General features: G+C 44.3%; 1 protein-coding gene and 1 non-coding gene across 2 annotated transcripts in view; both read left to right on the top strand.

Moving 5' to 3' along the window:
* THG1L (tRNA-histidine guanylyltransferase 1 like) overlaps nt 1–22692 on the top strand; it is a 29083-nt gene extending 6391 nt beyond the window's left edge. Inside the window, exons 2-6 of the mRNA XM_077468407.1 lie at nt 436–612; nt 4837–5006; nt 18922–19010; nt 20435–20542; nt 22387–22692. Of these exons, the coding sequence (XP_077324533.1) occupies nt 436–612; nt 4837–5006; nt 18922–19010; nt 20435–20542; nt 22387–22545 (703 nt within the window). The 3' untranslated portion in view covers nt 22546–22692. The remainder of the gene's footprint in view (nt 1–435; nt 613–4836; nt 5007–18921; nt 19011–20434; nt 20543–22386) is intronic.
* Nucleotides 6189–6316, top strand: LOC143965192 (small nucleolar RNA SNORA68). The gene has a single exon (XR_013271577.1). It is a non-coding gene; the product is annotated as a small nucleolar RNA SNORA68 (small nucleolar RNA).
* Nucleotides 22693–23216: the final 524 nt, after the last annotated feature.

Raw genomic sequence — 23216 nt, 5'->3', positions numbered from 1 at the left:
CATTCAAGTGTAAACATTGTATCTCTTTGCTCTTTTCTTGGTAGACTGCCCAGAGAGGAGGAAAGTCGCTTCTATGAAGACCCAGGCAACTTCCACTGACTTCTATTACAGAAGTAATTTGCAAGTCGCGCTGTAGTTCTAAATCTGCCTTTTTATCAGCAAAATCAGCCGATGCCGATTAATTAAAAAACTGCAAATATTGGCCGACCTCTACTGAACACAATTACAAAAACCATGAATAGGTGAAGCAATTAATGTATATGTATTTCAGCAGTTAGTGGACAACACTTATTAGTACGTTTAGTAATGTTGTACAGAAAACGGGGATTATTCTGCATTACAGCATTTCTATGCCAACATGCCAATGTTGTTTGTTTTTGTTTAGCATGTTTGATGCTCTGTATATGTACACTGAGCCATTACTTGTTCCAACAGGTTCTCAGAGCAGCATAACTTTGTGAAACCCAATGACATCCGTTCTCTCCAGCTCATGAACCGCTGTGCACAAAACGTGATGGAGGAACTGAAAGACATCTGTCTAGCATATGGACAAAGCGATGAGTACAGCTTTGTCTTTCACAAGAAATCTAACTGGTACAAAAGACGTGCAAGGTCAGTACATTTTTTTGTTTATTTTTTGATACATTGCAGTCGTTTTTTTCTTTTTATCCTTGGAACATTAACCTCTTCATGCCGGCTGCACATGTATGTGGCCTCCTGGCGTGTGGACCTTCACATCAAGCAGCCACATATATGCAGCCCTTTTTAAACCACTTACCGTGCCGAGGGTGCGCTCCCAGCGTGGTACCCTGTGGTTACTGGAAAGCTTCCGATACATACTAGCGAGCAGGAGCTTTCCGATCATATGATCTTTGTGACAGCTGGTCACATGACCTGAATACATGCCTCCGCCACCCAGCATTTAGAACCCTTAAAGGCCTGGGAGGCGGCCGGTGGGAAGGGGTTATGGACTAAATCTGCCGGATCCAAAGAAGGTGTGTATAAGAAGCAAATCTTTTATCAACTCTAGAAACTAAAGGTACACCGAGTGGGAAATTTTGGTACCGAAAATGCAGCCGAAAGTGACAATTTTTTTATATATATATATATATATATATATATATATATATATATATATAATTGTATATTATTCGACTTATTAATATCGTAAATGTAATCACTTCATGCAAATTAACGTACCCATACGTCGGTACTTTGACATTCAATACTGGGGTTATGACAGCAGCTAGCTGCCATAACCCTGGCATTTTCAGGAACGGCGTGTGTTTCTCTTTCGGATAAAAGTGGTCTCGTGGCAGATTCACCGCAAGATCACTTTTATCGGTGGCGGGAGAAGGGCCCTCCTGCCGTGCTCAGGTCACCTCTGCAGCTTCCCACTTTGGGAAAACATATCAGACATCGCTTACGTCTGCCAGATCCTGTGAGAAGGTTTTCGCTTTGAATTTTTGGCAAAACCCCCCTATATGATCACCCTTACACATTCTTGGGTGCAACTTCACTCAAGAGTCCTTTACTTCTTCCTGTCCTCCTGGGACAAGGAGTCCCTGGATCAGGAGATAATGCTCACCCCTCAGGTCCTGTCCTCCCTAGAGTGGTGGACAGTGCCCAAAAACCTAAAGAGAGGCAGACCATGGGTGGAATGGGATCCAGTAAAAGTTACCACCGGTGCCAGTTCCTGGGGGTGGGGGGGCCCACCTAGGAAAGGAGAAAGCCCAAGGTCAATGGAACAGCTCGCTAGGTCAGATATTGTCCAACTACAGGGAGCTCAACGCAGTGGGGGAGACCCTGAAAGCCTTTTAAAAAAAGAATCATGATCAAGGAGGTTCAAGTAAGCTCCAGCAACAACACTGTCGTAGCCTACTTGAGTCACCAGGAAGGTATTATCCAAGGAGATCCTGGACTGGGCCGAGGGGAAAGTTCTCTCCATATCAGCTGTCCACATAAAGAGGACAAGCAGCACCGAGGCAGACTTCCTCAGCCGTCAGAGAACGCAGGGGGAATGGGAACTGAACCGAGAAGTATTTCAAACCTTGGTGCAGCGCTTCGGAAATCCGGAAATAGATCTGTTTGCCAGCCAGCAAAACAGGAAGGTAAAGAGATATTTCTTGATTTCCCAAGAGAGGGAGTCTGCAGGCTTGGATGCCCTGACTCAGACCTGGCAGTGCAGGTTGGCATACGCCTTCCCACCCCTAGCACTGATTCCACGAGTCATTCAGAAGCTCAGCCAGTCCCGAGGCCAGCTCCTGATAGCACCCTGGTGGCCAAAGAGGGCTTGGTTCGCAAGCTTAAGATCCATAACCGTGGCAGAGCCATGGAAGCTCCCGAACAGGCCGGATCTTCTCAGGCAGGGGCCCAGTACTACACCCAAGGCCGTAATTTTTCCAGCTGACGGCTTGGTTAGTGAGTGACAGATCCTGAAACGTAAAGGCTGCTCAGAAAAAGTAATACGTACCCTCCTGAGCAGAAAACCAGTGATTTACTCAAAAAATTTGGAAGACTTTCTGTTCCTGGGGAAAAGAAAAACTGATGACCTCAACCACTGTTCTGGTTATTCTGGAGTTTCTCCAGGATGGAGTAGACAAGAGCCTAGCGGTCACCACCCTGCGGTTTAAGATGGCGACCCTCTCGGTTTATCTTGACAAGAATTGCAAAGGAAGACCTCAAAAAATGTTTTTTGGTGGCCAGGGAAAGAGTTTCCCCAGTCTCCAAAGGCAGTTTTCCCACCATCTAAACACCCATTTGAACCTATAGAGGAGGTTCCCTTTAAGTTTCTAACCTTAAGAATATAATTTCTGTTAGCAATTACCACAGCCAGGAGGGTTGGGAACCTGCAAGGGCTGTCCATGAAGGAACCCTTATTGATACAGCTAGATAATCACCCTCAGGCCAGACCCCTTGTATCTACCAAAGGTAGCATCTTTATTTCATAGGACGCAAGACATTTCCATCTTTTTGTGATAAAGCAAAAATGAGACGGAAAAGAAATTGGATGTAACGAGGGGTCTCCTTACCTATTTACAGAGAACAAAAGAGTTTAGGAGATCCAATCGCCTACTAGTTTTGTACGCTGGGTCAAGAAAGGGACTTCAGACTTGGAAAGCCTCAGTCTCCAGATTGATCAGGGGAGCTATCTCCCTGGCTTATGAGAGTTCTGGAATTCCAGCACCAGCAAAGGTTAAGGCCCATTCAACCACTTGCAACTTCCTGGGCTAAAAAAGCAGGGGCCTCCTGGGAACAAATGCGCAGCATGACCACCAAGTCCAGTCAGGATGCGTTCCTGAAGCACTACTGTGTGGAAGTGTTGTCACAGCAACACTTGGCCTTTGGCTGGAAGGTCCTGTAAGCTGTGGTCCCATCCTGAAGGTAGGCCTGTGTTTACTTGACTATCCTCTCAGGTGTGCCATCCTGGAGAGTGATAGGAGAAAACCTACGTCAGACTTATTGGTAACGGTATTTCTACGAACCTTCCAGGACGGCAGTCCTACTTCCTGCCCTATGTGGAGGGAAAAAATGAGATGAACACTAGGTGGTGAATACCTAATGTGGAGTGATTCTCCTTGTGAACCGGTTTGAGATTACTTTTATTACAAATTAGGGATCAAGGGGAAGGGTGGGGACTTATAACAAGCTGTCAATTGATTGTGTTTTACTGTAGGGAGGAGCCATCATCTCTCAGGTGTGCCGTCCTGGAAGGTTCATAGAAATACCGTTACCGATAAGTCTAATGTAGGTTTTTCAAAAAATAAATTGCGCTCGTAAGACCGCTGCACAAATACGGTGTGACAAAGTATTTAAATGACCGCCATTTTATTCTCTAGGGTGTCTGAAAAATATATATAATTCTTGGGGGTTCTAAGTAACTTTCTAGCAAAAAATCCGATTTTAACTTGTAAACGACAAAACAAGGCTCGAAGCTGAAGTGGTTAAATTAATATGAATTTATTTTTGGACATTATTGACACATTTTAGTGCAAGAAAAGCTCAAGAAAATGCAGTCTCTGACTATCTCTTGTATCATGTCCTCAGTCTCTAACCATCTTCTGTATCATGTCTCTGAAATCTCTTACTTAAACACATTGATAATAGTATTGGCAAAATTTCCATTCGGTGTTAATTTCTGACCATCCAGGAGTACACCTCGTCATGTATGTGTTTTTTTTTTTTTTTTTTTTTGTTTCTCCTGACACTGATATTTGTGGCTGTTGGGCCCCTCTCCGTTTCATGGATAACTTTAGTAAAACAGTAAAAGCAGATTAAAAAAACAAAAACCAAGGGGGTCGTGAGGTTCTGCTTTAACCAAAAGTTTATCTATTGTGAATGTGTGTGGTGTGTGTGTAAAAATATATAGTGTAAATTGACAGTCCTATAAGTACCTATAATGAACAAGTAAATAGAATAAATTATCAACTTTAAAGCCTTGTGCACATATGGCGTTTAGCCTCGGTTCATTGTACTTCGACATTTAGGTGCGGGTTTAAAGAATGAGCACACTGTCCAGCCCCATTGCTGACAGCCTGTAGAAGTCTATATGGAAGGCTGACAGCTGGACTGCGCACTAAGCAGTACTAATGTTTAGAGCAGTATGCTGGACTTTTCATGCTTCAAGGCTAAAAACCCAGTGTGAAAGAGGCCTTAGTATCCAACAAAGCAAACCTTTGATTTCTACCAACTACGGTGCATTCTATACAAGGAAAATATTTGACCGTTCATATTTGCTTGTTTATATTACAAAATAAAATGCAATGATTACATTTGAAGATGAACATTTGTCACAACTGGGAATTTTTTTATTTTTTTTTTGTTTTCCTTTTTAAGCAAATTTATGACACATGTGGTTTCACAGTTTGCCTCCAGTTTTGTCTTCTACTGGAAGCAGTTCTTCCCGGATCAGCCAATATTGTACCCTCCTGGATTTGACGGTAGAGTGGTATTGTATCCCAGTGAGCAGAACATAAAGGATTATCTCAGCTGGAGACAGGCTGACTGTAAGTAGCCATTGTAATTTCAGCTCATGACTGTGAGATGTAAAAGTGTCAATTAGATTGTGTTTTCACAAAATGTGGCCTGTGAATTCACAAAGAGCCAGTTCCATATACTGATTATATAAGTTGCATTTACATATGATGTGTGTCCATAATATGAGAATGAGTAATGAAAATATTTTTTAAAAGTTCTTCTTTTCAATTGTAAAATATTTTAACATTGTCTCCTTCAAAGTATGTGAGTCTACACAACGCTCCCAGCGATATTTTCTTCATAGCATCCCTGGAAGTCTTTAAGTAGTATGGTGTTCAGAGCCTGCGTAGTTTTCATTTACTCATTCAAGCTTTCTGTTTCAATTTTTTTTATAGATTTTGGTCTTGATAAGACATTGTTGGGTAGCACAGTATAGTATCAGTGGCACCCACGACCCCCTAGTGTGTCCTACCTAGCATGAGCCTCCTCCTTCCTAATAGGTGTCCAGTAGGATCCTCTGTTCTTTCAGCCAATTGGGTGAGGGGTCTCAGACTCGCTTCCTGATTGGCCGTGAGGAGGATCAGTGTGGCCATGTCCACAACTCTCTAATCATGTGGTTAAAAAAAAATGCACCCCCCCATTAGAATCCATGGTCCAACGTCCCTGCATGTAGATCATGGAGGGGGAGGGGGGCGGTGCCCGTGTCCCTAATGGACGGGCCGCCACTGCTCTGACAGGGCTGGAATGCAACTGATCAGTGTTCTAATGTATACCTGGTAACCCACCCCAAGTGGCCTTGCCCTTCACTGAGCCATTCTTCAGCATAGGAACTTCAATCTCATTATATTCTGGACACACCTCATATATAGGATTTACTTTACATAATGGCTTCTGTGGATAAAATTGTTTTTTTATAATGGACCGCTCTGTTTTTTGGCATAAAAAAACAAACAAAACACAGCTCTCTGCAAGTGCACACAGAAAACCATAGTTTTCTATGTGTCATGTTCACACTTTCCCACAGCTGTCCCAAAGGGGAAGTGGAGCTTTGCCTTGTAAAAATGGTGCCCACAAAACCGCGGTAACCCCCCCCAAAAAAAAAAAAAAAAAAAAAAAACAGTCTTTCTTTGCAGTTAGTGGGAATGTACCCTTGAGAACTGAAGTTTTCTTTTTTTCTAATTGAAATATTTGGAAATTGAAAATGTTTATGTGGTGCACACAAAACCCAAAGATTATTATTCTGTGTAATAATCTTGTCTGGCGTGCACACAGCAACAGGACTTTGTCGCCTTTCATGAGTTTATGTGCCCATGAAAGTGAAACTGAAAGTTCTACACTTAATTAATTTTTGTTGTGAACCGTCACTTCTAGGTGTAATTAATTAATGCTGCCATAGACTGCTTTTCTTTTATCATGACTGCTATTTGAATGCTCCTCCAAAGTTGAGTGAATTGTTGTGTGTGTGTCTCTGCTGGTATGACAAAGTTGCTAAGCTACTGTATTTTGGTTACAGCTTACACATAGGCATTATGTTGGCTATTAAAAAAAAAAAAAAAAAGTAAGATTGTGCCACTCCACAAGATATGAGCTTTTCGTAAATTCTTCTGCATCCTGCACTTCCAGGAGTGTCAAATGGCCTGATCCCTGCTGAACAGTTGTTTCATTCAATGGGCCCTTCCTCTGTCTCTACAGGGCACAGTGATGTAGGGGTTGACAGAAGGAACCATTGATTGCAGGAGGAGACCTGGCACTGGGCAGTCCCAGAGGTGTCAAATGCAATTTGCTCTCCTCCTTCCTTTTTAGTGTTGAAAATATTTTTTATTGAAACATTTCAAATAAAAACAATAAAACAGTAACCATCATGAGGCAAATGCAAGCAGGAACAGTAACAGGAGTACATTTACGGGGAGCCGGCTATAGACTATCAGCCACAGCCGGTCCCTGATGGGGAGCTTGGAGAGTAGGGAAGTCGGCCTGCTCTCCGATCCATGAGGCCACAGAAGTGAAAAATACTCATGGGTTACTACATGAGGCAAAATTTAATTAATAACATAAAGAAGATAAAAAGAGAGAGAGAGGAGAAAAGAGAGAGGAATAAAGTGGTAGAAGGGAAAGCTAGATAGCAAGAGGAGAGGAGAGGGGAGGTAGGGGGGGGAGGGGGAAGGGGTATGGGGAAGGGGGCAGGGAAGAGAGAGCCCACAATGGCCTTACGCATTCAAGATTTGGGTCTTTAAGGCGTCAGAGGAGGAGAAGCGGAGCCAGATCGACCATTGAGATATAAATTTGGTGTAAGTGTCATTGTCCAGTGCCAACATCTCCTCCATTCTCATGGTGTCATTCATAATCGATACCCACCGCGACAATGGGGGAGTATCTGTCATCTTCCAGTAAGCAGGTATCAGTTGTCTAGCAGAGGACATAAAAAAGCGGAGCAATCTCTGTCTCTGCGATTTAATAGACCCGGGCAGTATGGAGAGTAATGCGATTTTCGGGGAGATAGGAACCGGAGCATCAGCTAAGAGATTATAACATTCAAAAACCTGTGTCCAGAAGGGGCGGATCCTCTCACAGTCCCACCAGACATGTATATAAGTTCCGACCGATGCTTCACAGCGCCAGCAGGTGGCTGGTGTAGACGGGAAAATCTTGTGTAAAGTAGCAGGGTCTCTGTACCATCTGGACAATAGCTTATAGTTCTTTTCCTGGGAGTAGCAGGAGATGGTAGATTTATGTGTGAAATGAAAAGAGGTTTTCCATTCCGGCACAGAGATGTCTTCACCCAAATCCGCAGACCACAGCCTAGTGTAATGTGGGAGTTGATCATGTGCTAAAGCCTGCAGTAGGTTATATAAGGAGGATAGTAGGTGTTTGGGAGTTTCTGAGAGCGAGCACAGTTCCTCGAAATTGGTAAACTTGCGATGTATTTGAGAGGAGGAGTGTAGGCGTTTGGTAAACGTGGACACCTGTAGGGCCGTGAGCCAATCTCCGGAGTCTGCCACGGGGACCGGGGTCCCCTGCGAAGGATGCACAAATGTGCAAGCTTGCGGCCACTCCGTACGCTTAAAGGGTCCTAAGGAGGCTGCCCCCATACTTTGAGGTAAGGCGGGATGGTCAAAGAGGGACGTCAGGGGGCCCGGATCAGAGGAAAGGGTGGTGTTTAGCCCCGTCATATACCATAGCTTCAAGGAGGCCAAGGTCAGTGGGGATAAGGAGGTCATATGAGAGTAGTCTTGTATCCCCATAGAAGAGCCCGGAGATCTACAGGAGAGAGGTCCTGTTCAACGGACACCGAGGCCTTGCAAGGAGGACGGGGGAACCATTCTATGATGCGGGACACATGAGCAGCTGTATGGTAGGTCTCAAAGTCAGGGAGGCCCGTTCCCCCCCATAGACTTCGGGAGTGTAAGCAGTTTAAATTTAACTCTGGGGAGGCCTCTGTTCCACATGAATCTGATAGCTAGCGAGCGTAGGGAGATAAAAAATGATTTGGGGACGTGGATGGGGATCGTTTGAAATAAATACAGGAACTTGGGTAGAGTGTCCATCTTTAGGATATTAATCCTTCCGAACCAGGGCAAAGGAGATCCCCCCCCCCCCCCACTCCTCAAGGTCCTTCCGTATACGGTTAAGCAGGGGAATATAATTCAGGGAAAACAAATCAGCTAGGTTGGAGGGTATAATGACCCCTAGGTAAGAGATCCCCTTGGTCTGCCATTTAAATGAAAAGTTGGACTTTAGAAGGGACATCGTGGAGGGGGTAAGGGATATGTTGAGGGCTTCTGTCTTAGAGATGTTGATCTTAAAGTTACTATGGATACCGAAACGTTGAAATTCTCTGAGTAGGGATGGTAGGGAGATGTGTGGATTCTGGATATACACAAGGAGGTCATCAGCGTACAGGGAGAGTTTGTGATGTGCAGACGGAGTTTGAATACCGAGGATGGAGGGGTTTTGTCGTATGGCACAGGCCAAATGTTCAATAATGATGACAAAGAGGAGGGGGGACAGGGGGCAGCCCTGTCGGGTGCCGTTTGCAATGTCAAAGGAGGCTGACGTGGTACCGTTGACCAGGACCGCGGCTGAGGGTCGTGAATATAGGGACATAACTTTAGAGACGAAGGGAGCTCCGAGGCCAAGTTGTTCTAGAGACAGCTGTAGAAACCTCCAACTGACCCTATCGAAGGCCTTCTCAGCGTCGAAAGATAAGATGCAAGCTCTCAGGTTTTTACGCTGGATCAGGGATATAAGATGTATCGTCTTGGTGGTGTTGTCCCTTGCCTCCCTGCCAGGGACAAACCCCACTTGGTCATTATGAATAATTTTAGGCAGTAGAGGGGACAGACGGGTAGCTAGAACTTTTGCGAATAGCTTAATATCTATGTTGAGCAGGGAGATGGGCCGGTAGCTACTGCATTGGGATAGGTCCTTGCCCGGTTTAGGGATAATAGAGATGTTAGCAGATAAAGAGTCTTTGGAGGGGAGGTTAGAGCTGTCTACCGAATTAAAGGCTTTTGTCAGAAGGGGTGCAAGTTGGGGGGCAAAGGTTTTGTAAAACCGGGGTGTAAAGCCGTCAGGGCCCGGACATTTTCCCACTTTAAGGGCTTTGATAGCCTGTAAAAATTCAGAGGTAATTAGGGGCTCATCTAAGGCCGTCGCGTCTACATTGTCAACAGTAGGTAGGGCGGTCTACAAAATATAAGCTTGCATGGAGTCAGAAAACGGGGGGGACCTATCTGGAGGGGTTGCATGCGGAAGGTTATAAAGCTGTGAGTAGTATTGCCTGAAGGATGCAGATATCCCAGAGGTGTTAAATGTTTTGGTATGGTCCGATTGAACAATGAAGGGGATAGAATGTCGCGGGGGTCTAGGATGGATAATCCTAGCCAGATGCTTACCACATTTATTTGCCAGTGAGTAGAAATGGTTCCGCGCTTTATCCCTGGCAATCAGGGAGTGCGCGTCTAGGAGCTGGAGTAGGTCCCTGCGGGTGTTGGAAAGCTGAACAAAAACAGCAGGATCCAAATCCTTTTTGTGAAGGGGTTCGAGGTCCGCAATGGTAGTAAGGAGTCTGCAAATGTCGTGGGCTCGGGCCTTTTTAAGGCGGGAACCGTGTTGTATAAGGGTACCCCGGAGCACACATTTGAGTGTGTCCCATTGGTTCATAGGGAAGGTAGTGTCAGCGGAATGGTCACCTATAAAGTCTTTAATGGCTTTAGAGACATCCGCCATACACACGGTGTCCCGCAGCAGATTGTCGTTAAGTCTCCAGCTCGCTCCCCGGCGGGTAGCAGGGGGGCGGACCAGAGTCAGGTAGACGGGCATGGTCGGACCACAGAAAGTTACCGATTGACGTTTGGAGAGGCGTGTCTAGTAGTGATTGTGATATGAGAAAGTGGTCCAGTCTACTGTAGGAGTTGTGTGCAATTGAGAAGTAACTGTAATCCCTTTCCGTGGGATGCTGGATTCGCCAGGCATCCACCAGATGGGATGAATGTAAAAGTGATTTAATGCGTGTCAAGGTGGAATGCAAGACTTACCCGAGGATGTGTCTGCAGATGGGGAGAGGGCAACATTGAGATCACCGCCAATAATGAAAGCTGACCCTCCAAAGGAGGATAGTCTGGTGAGGACCGAGGAGAGGAACCGAGCCTGGCCCACGTTCGGCACGTAGATGTTAGCCACTGTGAAAAGAAAATCATTTAGTTTCAGTTTCAGAAACACATAGCGACCCGAGTCATCTATGAGAGAATCTAGAACCTCCGGGTTAAAAGATTTATGAAAGGCAACAGATACCCCCTTAGATTTGGCCTGAGGATTAACACTGTGAAACCATTGCGAGTAATACCTATTGCGCAGGGCTGGGATAGCTCCCGCGCGAAAGTGCGTTTCTTGAAGCAACAGAATTTTCGCACGTTTCTTGTGAAAATGGTAGAGTGTCTGGCTCCGCTTCTCAGGCGTGTTGAAACCTCTACAATTAAAAGAAGAAAAGGTTATGGAATCGTCACTAGCCATGGGGGGGTCGAAGGGGGGAGCTCAGAATCAGCATGATAAGTGTCACCATGGGCGAACCCTGTTGGGGTAGGGAACGGGAATAGAGGTAGGGCAAGGGGGGCAGGGGGAGAGGCAAAGGGTGGAAGGGTACAGGCAGAGAGAAGACGGAGGGAAGAAAAAAGGTAAGAAGAGAGAGAAAAGACAGTATAACAACCTTGTATAGGGAGCAGCAAAAGTTATAGGCACGGTCACCCGCTCCCGGTGAAACAAACAGGGGTACATGGAGTACAATAGCTGTAAACATCAATCGTGGGAGACAGGCCCAAGAGGTCATGTAAAAAAAAGTAGTGAGTAAGACAGAAACAAAAACAAAAAAGGCCACTAGGTGGCTCCAAAAAGGAAGCAGCATGTAGAAAAACAGCCTATCATAAAGGCAAAAATCGGTGCACCCCACAGTGATCATGGGAGCACCGTGGGGCGCACAGCAAAAAAAAAATTAGAAAAAACAAACAAAAAGACCCGTAAGGGGGGGGGGGGGGAAGGGCGTGAAGCAGAATCACCGAGCCGGGCAGCTCCCAGAACCCCGGCCCCACGGGTAAACCGGATTCAGTTGCGACCTAAAAAGTAAACCAAATAACATAACAACGAAATTTATCTTAGCGGTCATCAGTAAAAGCGTTAGTAAACCGGCATGAAATAGAGACATCTATGAGGCATAGGGGAAAGAATATTGAACAGGCCCCAGGGAGGGGGCAGACCAGACATAGCAACAACTGTTAAGTATGGCAAGGGCAGCCCAGGGGGGGGGCTGCAGCAGATAGTGGGGTGCAGGGACAAGTCCTGAGATCAATCCATGAACGGACAAAAAAGGCATAACAGAGCACCCCAACTGTGAGGATATGGGGGGGATGCACAGCAACAGAGGGCATAAGAAACATACAAAAAAAAACCTGCAAACAAAAGGGTTAATTAGCAGCAAAGCTAATCGACCCGTTCGGGTCCAAGCATATCACAGGGGAGGACCCCAGAGGTGGAGAGAGAAAAAAGGCCCGGGTGGGCCTACAGGATCAGGTCAGTCGTTGGGGTCCTGAGGTAGCGGAGATCGAGGAGTGCGCCTGCGACCCTGCTTCTGCCATTGCGGGGTGTAGGGTAGACCAGGGGTGGTCGGAGCAAACGGCCAATCGGGCAACGCGACTTGAGGCAGTTCAAGCGTACTGAGAAATGTAGGCAAGTCCCCCAATGTACGAAATATGGCGGTTTTACCCGCGTGGTGCACTCGAAGATGGAACGGAAAACGCCATTGGTACTTGATCTGCCTCGCTTGCAGGAGTTGCGTGAGGGGTCTCAGAGATTTCCGCATTGCTAGTGTTTGGCGGGAGAGATCAGGAAGAAGCATGGCAGGTGTTTCGTTGAATAGAATCGACTGTTGAGTGCTGGCGGCCCTCATAATGTCCTCCTTTATTTTGTAGAAATGGACACGGCACAGAGTGTCACGGACGAAGGAGGGATCAGGGGTGCGGGGACCCGACGTGCGGTGCACCCGATCCAGTTCAATCGGGTCATCTTTGGGGCGTTGAAGTATTTGGTTAAAGATAGCCGTCACAGCGGCAGGTAGATTCTTGGGGTCAACCGACTCGGGAATCCCCCGTATACGTATGTTGTTGCGGCGACTGCGGTTTTCGAGGTCGTCTTGTTGGTATGAGAGCTGCTGGAGTAGGACAGTGTGGGTATTAAGGATCCGATCATGCGATTGTACAGTGTCCCGCAGGCCATCTACTGTTGCATCCACATCATCAAAGCGTACCCCCACATCTTTTCTCAGATCAGAGATCTCTTTCCGATACGTTTCCTCGATCCTATGCACACAGCGTTCAAAGTTAACTTTAGTAGGCAGAGATCTCATGTAACTGTGCAGGGATCTGATCTGCGATTCCATGTCCCATCCATCTCCCGATCCCAGGGAGGCATTAGAGCGGCTTCTGGTAAGCCTGGGGGAGAGGGCAGAGTCCTCAGAGTGTGATAGCTGGCTGTGAGGATGCACCTGAGATTGCAGGGCTGATTCAGAGCGTGCCGGGGATGGAGGGGCCGGCGTCCCTTTAGATGCCGTTAGATGCTGTGAGGACAACCTGCCGTGGCCAAAATAATCATCCAGGTCCCCCCCTGGGTGACGGCCGTTGCCGCCCTTGTGTGCTTTGAGCTTGTCTTTCCCCATGGAGCAATGGTTGGTCCGGTTCACTGTCCGAAATGAGGGCCGTGGAACCGGGGGAGCCGGGAGCTGAGAGTAGGTTCGACCTACCTCTCCATATGTCAGGTCAGGCCCCTATAAGTGAAAGTCTAGATCATTTAGGAGGAGCTTGCATGCGGTAAGATGCGGTCATGCGGTTGCAATCATGAGATAGTTCAAGATGAAAGCCACCGTAGTAATTCTGGGAGGTATTTTGGTTCAGTATCTGAGAGGATTGAAAGGCCAGCCAGGCAAAAGCAATGTGAAGTTGTCAGGCCGCTGCTGCATTAAGGTGAATGAGTACACATTGATAGCCAGAGCAGAGTCTGTAATCAGAGGGAGTATAAGGCTGCAGGGGATGCTTGTAGCAAGGATGCCTGCCTGAAATAGTGGGCCAGGAGAGCAGGCTGGGTGTTACAAACAAACGTGGGTGGAGGACCGCAGGTAGATGTTGAGAAAGCAAGTCTCCGTGAGGGGGGGGGGGTGGGAAGGTAATCAGGCCAGCGCAAGGAGGCAAACCGCGGCCGCAATTATAGGCCGGAACGGCCGTGGAGCACCGTCCGGGGCAGCAGCAGTAGGAAACCCCGGGGATCCTTAGGCCTCAGTAGGCCGCACTAGGCCGGAGCCGGCCGCGGGCTCCCCGAGGGCCGCGGAAGTCCGAAACTGCCCCAAATGAGACCCGGGCGAGGGGGGAGATGACAGGAGGGGACTGATGGCAGCCCCTTACCTCTCCAGCCGGCGTGGCTCCAGCGTCTTCAGGCGATCCCGGAGGCCCAAGATGGCGGCGGCCGACGGAGGGTTCAGCGGCAGGTCCGGGCGGCTGGGAGCCTCAGCGCTGGGAGATGAGTGCCCAGATCTCAGCGGCGGCACCGTGCGGACCAGGTAGGGCAGTTTCTGAGGTAGATTGCGTGCGGTGGTGGGTGGATGGCGGTGGATAGCTCCGTGAACGGCTGGAGCTCCTCAGCTACACGTCCGCCGCCATTCGCGTCAGCAGGGCAGAACCTCCTCCTTCCTTTTTAAACAGGTTGTAGGGTCAGAAGGTTTTACGCTTCAGTCAAACTCCGTTAGCTAATCAGGAGAGAGGGGTAGTGGGGCCAAACCACAGTTCCATGTCTGAATGGATACTTAAAGCTGCAGCTTGGCTTGGGTGCCCCCATAGCTAGCTGCTTACTGTGGGGGCACTCACCAGGAGCTCCAGCCAGGGCCCTGACAAGCGGAGGATCCAGGCTGCCCTGTGCAAATCCACTGCACAGGGTAGATAAGTATAACACGTTTGTAATGTCTCAGTTTTTTTTCTATTAAAATAACAATCATTTTAAATGATACAGGGTCTGTCTTTCTCATTTGTATAGCGTCGCCATACACTTTCTTCAGGGAAAATTTACAAGAAAATGAACAATTTGGGCATGTATGTTCGGTTAGATCTTATGCACAGGAATTGATGAGGGTTGTTTTTTTTTTTTTTTTTTATCCTAATTACTTTTCCAGAAAAGGGGAAAAAAATCTATATGTATTTTCTATGTGTATTGTGGCTTTCTCAATAGGTTTCCCAGCTCATGGTACAGGCTTAGCAGGAAGACCTTTTGGCTTGATCCTTCCTGGCTGAACAGCTAAGGGGTGGTAGGCATTTTACACATCTTAGGCTGGCCATACACAGCTACATTTTGTTATTTTTATTTTCGTTCTGCCTGCAGGGTTATTGCATTCCAACAGCTGTCAATGGTGGCTGTCAGAATACCCGAACAGCAACTGCATCTGATTGGATTCAGTTTGGCTAACTTTTTCTTTCATAATATATTTACTGGATACAGCTAAACTCACAAAACAGACGCCAATGTCAGCAGGAAAGTGGATGGAGAATAAACATATGAATATAATTACAGATAAAAAAAAAAGCTTTTAAATCGTATAGCTAATAACTACAAACATAGGCAAAAGGTAACCAGGTGAGGATACCCTGTTACCTTAACGGTCTGTAGGAAAATAACGAGCCATGTAATTCCCAATAGTTAGGCCTATAAGTAGGTTAAGCAAGCAGTATTTCAAGAAATATTTATATAACAAATATTATGCAATATCTGAGACTGACCTATGTTCGAAATCTAAAAAAAAAAAAAAAAAAAAAAAGTCCAGGGGTCCTCTTGAGGACCTCCCAAAAATGTGACCAGAGAGCAATTGACAGTCTCCGCACACTGGCATCTGGCAGTAAATGACCAAAAGTAAGAAATAAAGAAGAGAGAGACTGAAGATAAAATGAGGGAGGATAAGAGTAGGAAACCAAAGAAAAAGGAATCGCATAGGAGTAAGTAAGCCCCACCTCAGGGAATCCAAGGCCAGCATCGGTGGGCTTGTCAGTTTCCTATATGTCCAAGAAACGGGAGGGCGGGCTTGTTGCTGGGAAATGATCCAACCAGGGTTTCCAGGTCTTAAAAAATGTTGTCCCAAGCTTCCACAAGTATTGCCGTAAGCTTCTTGTTTGACAACTTACCATGCACCCATCGCTTCACCTCCTCAAACTAGAGGAGGGGCATTTTCCACACCTTCACAATGGTTTGTTTAATAACCATAAAGTTGTGTGTTACCAAGACTCATTCTAGTTTGTTAACTCCAAAATAGGCTTATAAAGTAGCGCTTCCCACAGGTCTTTACGTATATTAGAATGTAAGAGCATATTGACCAAAGAGTACACGCGAATCCACAACCTGTTGACTTTGGGGCATGCCCACCATATGTGCTTCGTATCGTCCTGATCAAAACAACCCCTAAAAACACAACGCTGGGTACAGTTTGGCAAATTTTTCAATCAAATTATGTTGTAAAGGAAGGAAAAAAAAACAAGGAAGAGGCGCCTCTAGGTGTAGAAGTAAAACAAAATTTAATGTAAATACATTCATGAGCAACTCACATTTGAGCAGTAAAATTGATGGAGCGTGGCTGCCCCGTCACTCGCAGCTAGCATGCTCACGAAAAGCGTTGCATACCAGTGACGTCATGCGCTCTCGTCTGGATCCATCTGCACCTCAAGCCTCGCTCTGAGTGCATCTCCACCGTGGTCGGCTGGTCTCCATCCAGCGGTTTCCATAACAGACGCGCCCCTCCAGCAGACCCGGATTGACCATACTGCTGAAACCCCCATCTTGGGACCATGCTCGTTTTAACTGCTCAAATGTGAGTTGCTCATAAATGTATCTACATTAAATTTTGTTTTACTTCTACACCCAGAGGCGCCTCTTCCTTATTTTTTTGCAGTACTGTTGGAACATGGTTTCTGTTCACCGCCTTAATACCTCCCACTGATGCTGAGGAAGTGCATGGAATAGACGCAAAATGGCATATAGAATATATAACGTTTGTGTAAAGCTAACACACATTTGCAAGTATCTATGCATGGACTGTTATTGGTGTGTGGTTTTATAAAGTTTGCATTAAAAGGAAAAAAAAATAATCTTCAGTTCTGCTTTAACCACTTCCATACAAGGCATTTTCATCCCCCTTCCTGCCCAGGCCAATTTTAAGCTTTCAGCGCTGTCACAATTTGAGTGACAATTTCGCGGTCATACGATGACGTACCCAAATTACATTTTGATCATCCCCCCCACACAAATAGAGCTTTCTTTTGGTGGTATTTGATCACCTCTGCGGTTTTTTTTTTGTTTGTTTTTTGCGCTATGAACAAAAAAAGAGCGGCAATTTCGAAAAAAAAAACCACGTTACTTTTTTGCTATAATATCCCATTAAAGAAAAAAAAAATGATTTTTTCCCCTCCGTTTAGGCTATGTATTGTTCTAAATATTTTTGGTAAAAAAAATCCCAATAAACATATATTGATTGGTTTGCACAAATGTTATAGCGTCTACAAAATGGAGTATAGATTTTTTTTTCTACTACTAATGGCGGCAATCTGCAATTTTTTTTTTTATTTTTTTTTTTATTTTATTTTTTTAAATTATTATTATTATTATTGTGGCATTGACATTGCGGCAGACAGATCTTACACTTTTGACGCTATTTTGGGACCATTCACATTTATAAAGCGATCGGTGATATAAAAAATGCACCGATTACCATATAAATGTAACTGTCAGGGAAGGGGTTAACACTAGACGCTGCAGGGGTTAAATGTATGTTCCTAGGGAGTGAATCTAACGGGGATGGGGACTGATGAGGGGAGGAGATCGGTGTTCCTCTGTACAGGGAACATCTGATCAGTTCTCCTCTCCCCTGACAGGACGTGGATCTGTGTGTTTATACACACAGATCCACGTCCCGGCTCTGTTCCTGTTCCACAGTTCCTGCCACCGTCCTTTTACAATACGGCGGTAGGGAACTGGTTAAACATCAGTTCACTATAAACTGAGGCTTCTGTAATAGGTGGATGCTGGTGGGCTACATTACCCCCTGTCTTTATCTGGGGCCTTTTCAGATATGTTCCTGACTGTCTTCCAAAAAACAAATTTTCCCCAAATACAATAAAAAAAGCTGCAGGTGCGAGGACCTGATAACTAAGGTGGTCATATCATTGCCAGAGTCCATGAGATCTAGTCAGAAACAACCAAGGCCAATACATATAGTAACCTGCACCACTGCGTATGCAAAAAGGTGAAATTGCATAAAGCACGCACAAAGATATTTTCCCAAAAAAGCAACGCTCTGCACTACTAGAATTTTATAAACAAAAATATCCATTATTGAAAGTTACAGATGGTGTATAATAAGGATCACATATCCCATACTCCAATAAAACCATTTATAATCAACTCCATGATGGAAAGCAGCACCTGTCCATCTTCGTTCTAATGCCACTTTCTCTGTTGTCTTTAGCTGATGTTTATTTGCAGTTGTATACTAGCTAACTCAGGTCAGCTCCGCTAGGGCAGCATGATTTGGTTTCATGCAGACCGGTTTTGGTCTCTATTATAGGGTTTCATTTTAAGTGGATTTATTGCAGTACGTACTAGAGGAGGGTTTTTAATACAAGGATATTTAGGATTACATTTCAGTTGCACAGAACATTGCTTTTTTGGGAGAAATATATTTTCTTCTGTGTACTTCATGAGTTTTAGGACAAGGTTTGGAAGGGATCAGGTCTCAGTTTTTTGTCTGTGGCACGTTGGAGATTTTCACCTTATTTCTTGAACCAGTGACAACCCTGTAGACATCAATTAAAAATGGATGGAGAATCCAGTTTTCTCACTTTATTTTTGTATAAAAATGGACAAGAAGTGAATGGAAAATCTCACTTATTTGTGCACAGATCTCAAATGCAGGCTCAGATTCTTATCCAAATCAAGGGAAAACAATTGCTGGAGTTCTGTTTTTATTTATATATATTTTTTTTTTAAAGTACCTAAAATATGTCTTTATCTTCACTTCCTGTAATCCATATAGAGAAGCACTGGCTGAGGAGGAGGCAGCACTCTGAAATAACTAGGGCTGTATAGCTTTGCATAGCACTAGCAGGAACATGCTTTAAAGTGATCAACATGTGGCTACTTTATTATTTGTTCACAGGCTGGTATTGATCTTGGTCCAGGACCTAGCTATCCTGTCTGGCAGGGGTGTTTGTATAACAAAACTAGAAGAACAGAATTTTGCATCCTTGTGGTTGTAAAACAGCTGAAATATTAACATTTCATCTGTGTATTTAGCCTTTAGCATTCCTTTACACATTGGATGGCACACTTTTGTCCTATGGTAACTTACACTTTGTTTTACTTGCTTTTCTGCAGGCCACATCAACAATCTGTGCAACACTGTGTTCTGGACGCTGGTCCAGAGGGGAGGATTAACTCCAGCGCAGGCTCAGAAAAGGCTACAGGTAAGTCGGATCACTGTTTTTTTTATCAGTAGCGATACTTCCAAGCCACACAAGGAAATTCTCACAAAAGTCCTCAAAGTGGAGGCACGGAATCATTTGATGTAAGGCTGTAGTCCTACTCTGAAGCAGTCCTAAAATTATTTGCCAGCAGTTGATTGCTATTATTTATTTTTTTAAATCTCACTTAAGAATTATAGTAGCGTACAAGATCGTTTTAGAACAGAGTCCTGGCTAGGTCAGATCTAGGTGCAGCCCTTGGAGGGATAGGATGTATAGGAACATGATACTCTTTCTGTGGTGAATAAAGGAAACAAGACATTAGCCACCATCTTGGTCTCAAGCCAAGTTTACAAAAAATCTCATCCTCACAGCCCTCCAAAAAGTCTACAAAGCTGAGATTGTGTCTAGGCAAGGGATCCTCCAGGTTTCCCATCTTCAGAGTGATCAGAGAGATCTATTGGAACTATGCGGGAATCAGCACAGAGACATAACAGTATTCTCTATTTCACCAATCCTTTGTTCAGCATTGGATGCTATATGCTTTGTTTTTTGCATATCATGTTTTTAACAGAGACAAGACCCATCCTGACAGGGTCTATCGGTGACGTTATAACGGCATGCCATTCAAGTACCGTTTCCACAATCTGCCTATGTTTTGGGCAGTGTTTCCTCTAGTGGTCAGAAGTCTGATTTCTCAACACATTCTGAAGGTTAATCCACTAGAGGGCATATTAAACAGCATTTCTTGGCCCAGACCGTTTAGTGGCTTTTCCTTGGTGATATGTAGTATCAATTTAGCAAGTCGCAAGGTGAGAGGCAGTTGCAGGGACTGATCTGTGTTAGATATTGGTAAACACAGCCAGGATTTGCATGGTTGTCATGTCTCAGTCCAGGAATAAGACTGTGACCTTGGATAATGTTTGAACAAATATGGTTGCATCCCTCTGGAGAGGAAAGCGGATGAAGGCATTGTCAGGGGGTGAGTACTCAGATCTCTGTGAGCGGCAATAAATACCTGGAAGTGTTTAAATTTACATATTCCTTAGAATGCATGCACTGAACAGAGATCGTGTTACCGCTGGCTTCAGAGCTTTGTGTTGTGATGGGGGAAAAAAAAGGCATTCGCACACAGTTGTGGTACCATTTAGGTACATTAGCTGGCAACACGCCGCAGTGCACTCCAATACGCATTCAATGGATTATGGTGTACGTTCTTTTGTCCCTTGTGGTGCATTGGCAGTCCCTTCAAAATGAAGGAGCTGCCTCAGTGCACCAAATACTATATTTTAATTATATTTTTATATTTAAACAAGCATGTTCTTTAACAGATCAAATAAGTGTGAATGGTAATGCTTCATAATCAATGTTCCCATTTTCTGTGCAATGGCCATTTTACATATTTTTTTTTTCCCTTGCCCCCACAGGGAACGCTTGCTGCTGATAAGAATGAAATCCTATTTTCAGAGTTTAACATCAACTACAATAATGAGCCTTTAATGTACAGGAAAGGATCAGTCATCCTAAAGAAAAAGGTAATCAGACATTTTTAGATTGTAAGCTCTAACAAGCAGGGCCCTCTGATTCCTCTTGTACCAAATTGTAATGTAACGGTAAAGCGCTGAGCCAACTGTTGGCTCTATATAAAACCTGTATAATAATAATAATCTCTCATGCAGCCTATGTACTGGTATAACTAGATGATACATTGACCTTAAAATTGAAGTAAAAAAAGATCCTCCACAAGTCATAAACTCTGGAGACCCATGATGGATAGTGCACAACCTCTTCAAAAATGTGTGTTATATTAAACCGTGCTCCCTAATCCATAAATTAATCAAATGTTTACATCAAAGCAATACATCAAAGTGAATAAGTGCTCAAAAATAAAATGCAATGCCCATAAACAGCCACCAGATGTCTCTACCTGGATACAAGTGGTATATTGTCAGACGTCGTCTTGTCAACTCCACGTCAGTGTTTAATATTCTCCTTCAAAACAGATCTTGCGTGACACGTCACTTCTCCCAGTAGTGGAACTCGGGTGGAGCGCATATCTGTGTCCCTGCATTAATCGTGAACTCTGTAAATTTTTGGCCTTTGTAATTGTATCTTGTATAGTGTGTATTTTAAAATGAACATTACGTACTTCACCATTCCTATTTTTATACCATTTTTGGGAGATCTAGTCTGTTTCCAAGTTTTCTGACCCCACTGATCGGCTGGGAACAGTACTAGAAATGGCGTCATCATTCTGGATAATGGGCGTTCATGTAAGTCCGGTGAGTTGTGTGTCTGGTGTTGGTGGAAGAGAATATTAAACACTTATGTGGAGTTGACAAGAAGACAGCTGACAATATACCACTCGTATCCAGGTGGAGACATCTGGTGGTTTATGGACATTGCACTGAATGCACTTTATTTTTGAGACCTTATTCACTTTGAATTTATGATTAGGGAGCACAGTTTAAATAACACATATTTAACATTTATAGGTTTTCACCTTAAAACAGTTAAAAACGTAAACACTGATTTATTGGGCAGGTTAAGGATTATTTCCTAAACCCATCTCTTCAAAAATGTCCTAGTCATCCTCTTCTTTTCACATGCATGTTTTCTGCATACCCCATTCATTCCTAGAGTGAAGGTGTAGGTGACCTTTTTTCTTAGGAGCGTGCTTGTAGATTTTTTTGCATTTTTTAATGCAATGCAATACAAAACGTGGTAGAAATTAAGAATAAAACTTGACATCACATTATCAGGAAGGCCCTGTACATTATGGATTTGTAGAAATGTAAAAAGAGGGAAAAAAAAAAATCTGTCTGCACAGGTGAATGAAAATATTACATCATTGAAAAGGCCAAAAAAAAAAACAGGGTTCACAAAATCTGCAGTTCGGAATGCCCATTAGGGTTAAGGTAACCCCCAAAAAAAGGGGAGAAGGGTCTAGGTGGTGCTTTGGGATGAGGGTAAGAAGGGGGAAGACTCAGTCGGAGATTTATCTTCCTGATCCATAATAAACGGCTCCCTAGTGTGCGAAAACTCTGCAAAAATGGGGACATAACCAGTCAAGGTAAAGGGCCTAAATTGCTTCTAGGTGGGCAGGTCCTACTGTGGAGATTTTTGAAGAAGACTGCACAATGCCCTGCAGAACCCAACACTTAAATCTCAGTGGAGTAATAACTGTTAAGTGTAATTAATAGTGGATAGTGTCTGGCATATTCAGGACAACTGTAATAAGTACAGTTATCCTTTTAACTACTTGTTGATTTATCTCTTTAGAATTGCATAACTTTCATGTGTGTCAGTTGAGATGACTGAAAATACTTGAATTTTTCTTGTTCATTTTCATTCTCATCCTGTACTTCTTCTTTTTTAGGTAAATGAAACCAGCAAGAAGATAATAAAGCTAGAAGGCGAAGAGGAGAGAGAAGTGGAGGTATCTCGCTCGCGGAACCAGTTTGCCATTCTGCATTGTGATGTCATCGGTGACAAGTTTTGGGAAGAAAACCCAGATATATTTTCTGGTGAAAGCTGATGAAGGTGTTTTCCACCTCCCCCTTTCTGCTTCTTGAAAAGGTGGCATAATTGACACCACTGGGATTTATGGACCAAAGAAAAAAAAAATGGACAGACTACTCGCCCTCCTAATTTATTGGAAATTTTAAAAATAAACTTTTTTTTTTTTTTTTCAAAGTCATGTCTGTGTTTAAGGTATGAACAAATCTACATCACCATGCCCTGCAATGGGCACTTTTACCCACCTTTTCCCTCAGTGGCCCATGTCTTATATTCTCTCAACACCAGTGCTACAGTCTCCATTAGTGTTTTCAGCATTCAACCCTTCTGAGTTTTTGGATTCCTGTGTTCCCCCTAATCATGGTTTCACCCACTGATGTATCATGTTGTATTGGAAGAAAAAAAAATGCTTGTGAGGCTGGTAAAGCCCTAGTATGCAAGTGTATGGAGGCATAGGGAGCCAGTTAAAGCCTTAGAGTACATGTCAACAATGAAACTGTACATATACTGCATTCCAAATCCCACATCCAGCCTTTCTTTCAAGTCATACTTGACTATTCCCACTACACAAACATCTGTATTCTGTAGCTTGCTCCGTACCTCTCATCCTCTGAATTACTGTTGGGTTTCTTCTTTCATGCAAGAATCCTAATTAATTTTATTGAAAACTGGTGTTTGTCCCAACAGAGT

The sequence above is a fragment of the Lithobates pipiens genome, unplaced genomic scaffold, assembly GCF_037356315.1.
Source record: "Lithobates pipiens isolate NorthernLeopardFrog02 unplaced genomic scaffold, aLitPip1_a1.2 Scaffold_8, whole genome shotgun sequence".
In the NCBI taxonomy this organism is placed as follows: Eukaryota; Metazoa; Chordata; class Amphibia; order Anura; family Ranidae; genus Lithobates; species Lithobates pipiens.
Note: the sequence above shows the minus strand (reverse complement) of the source record. Positions and strands in the feature narration are given on the sequence as shown.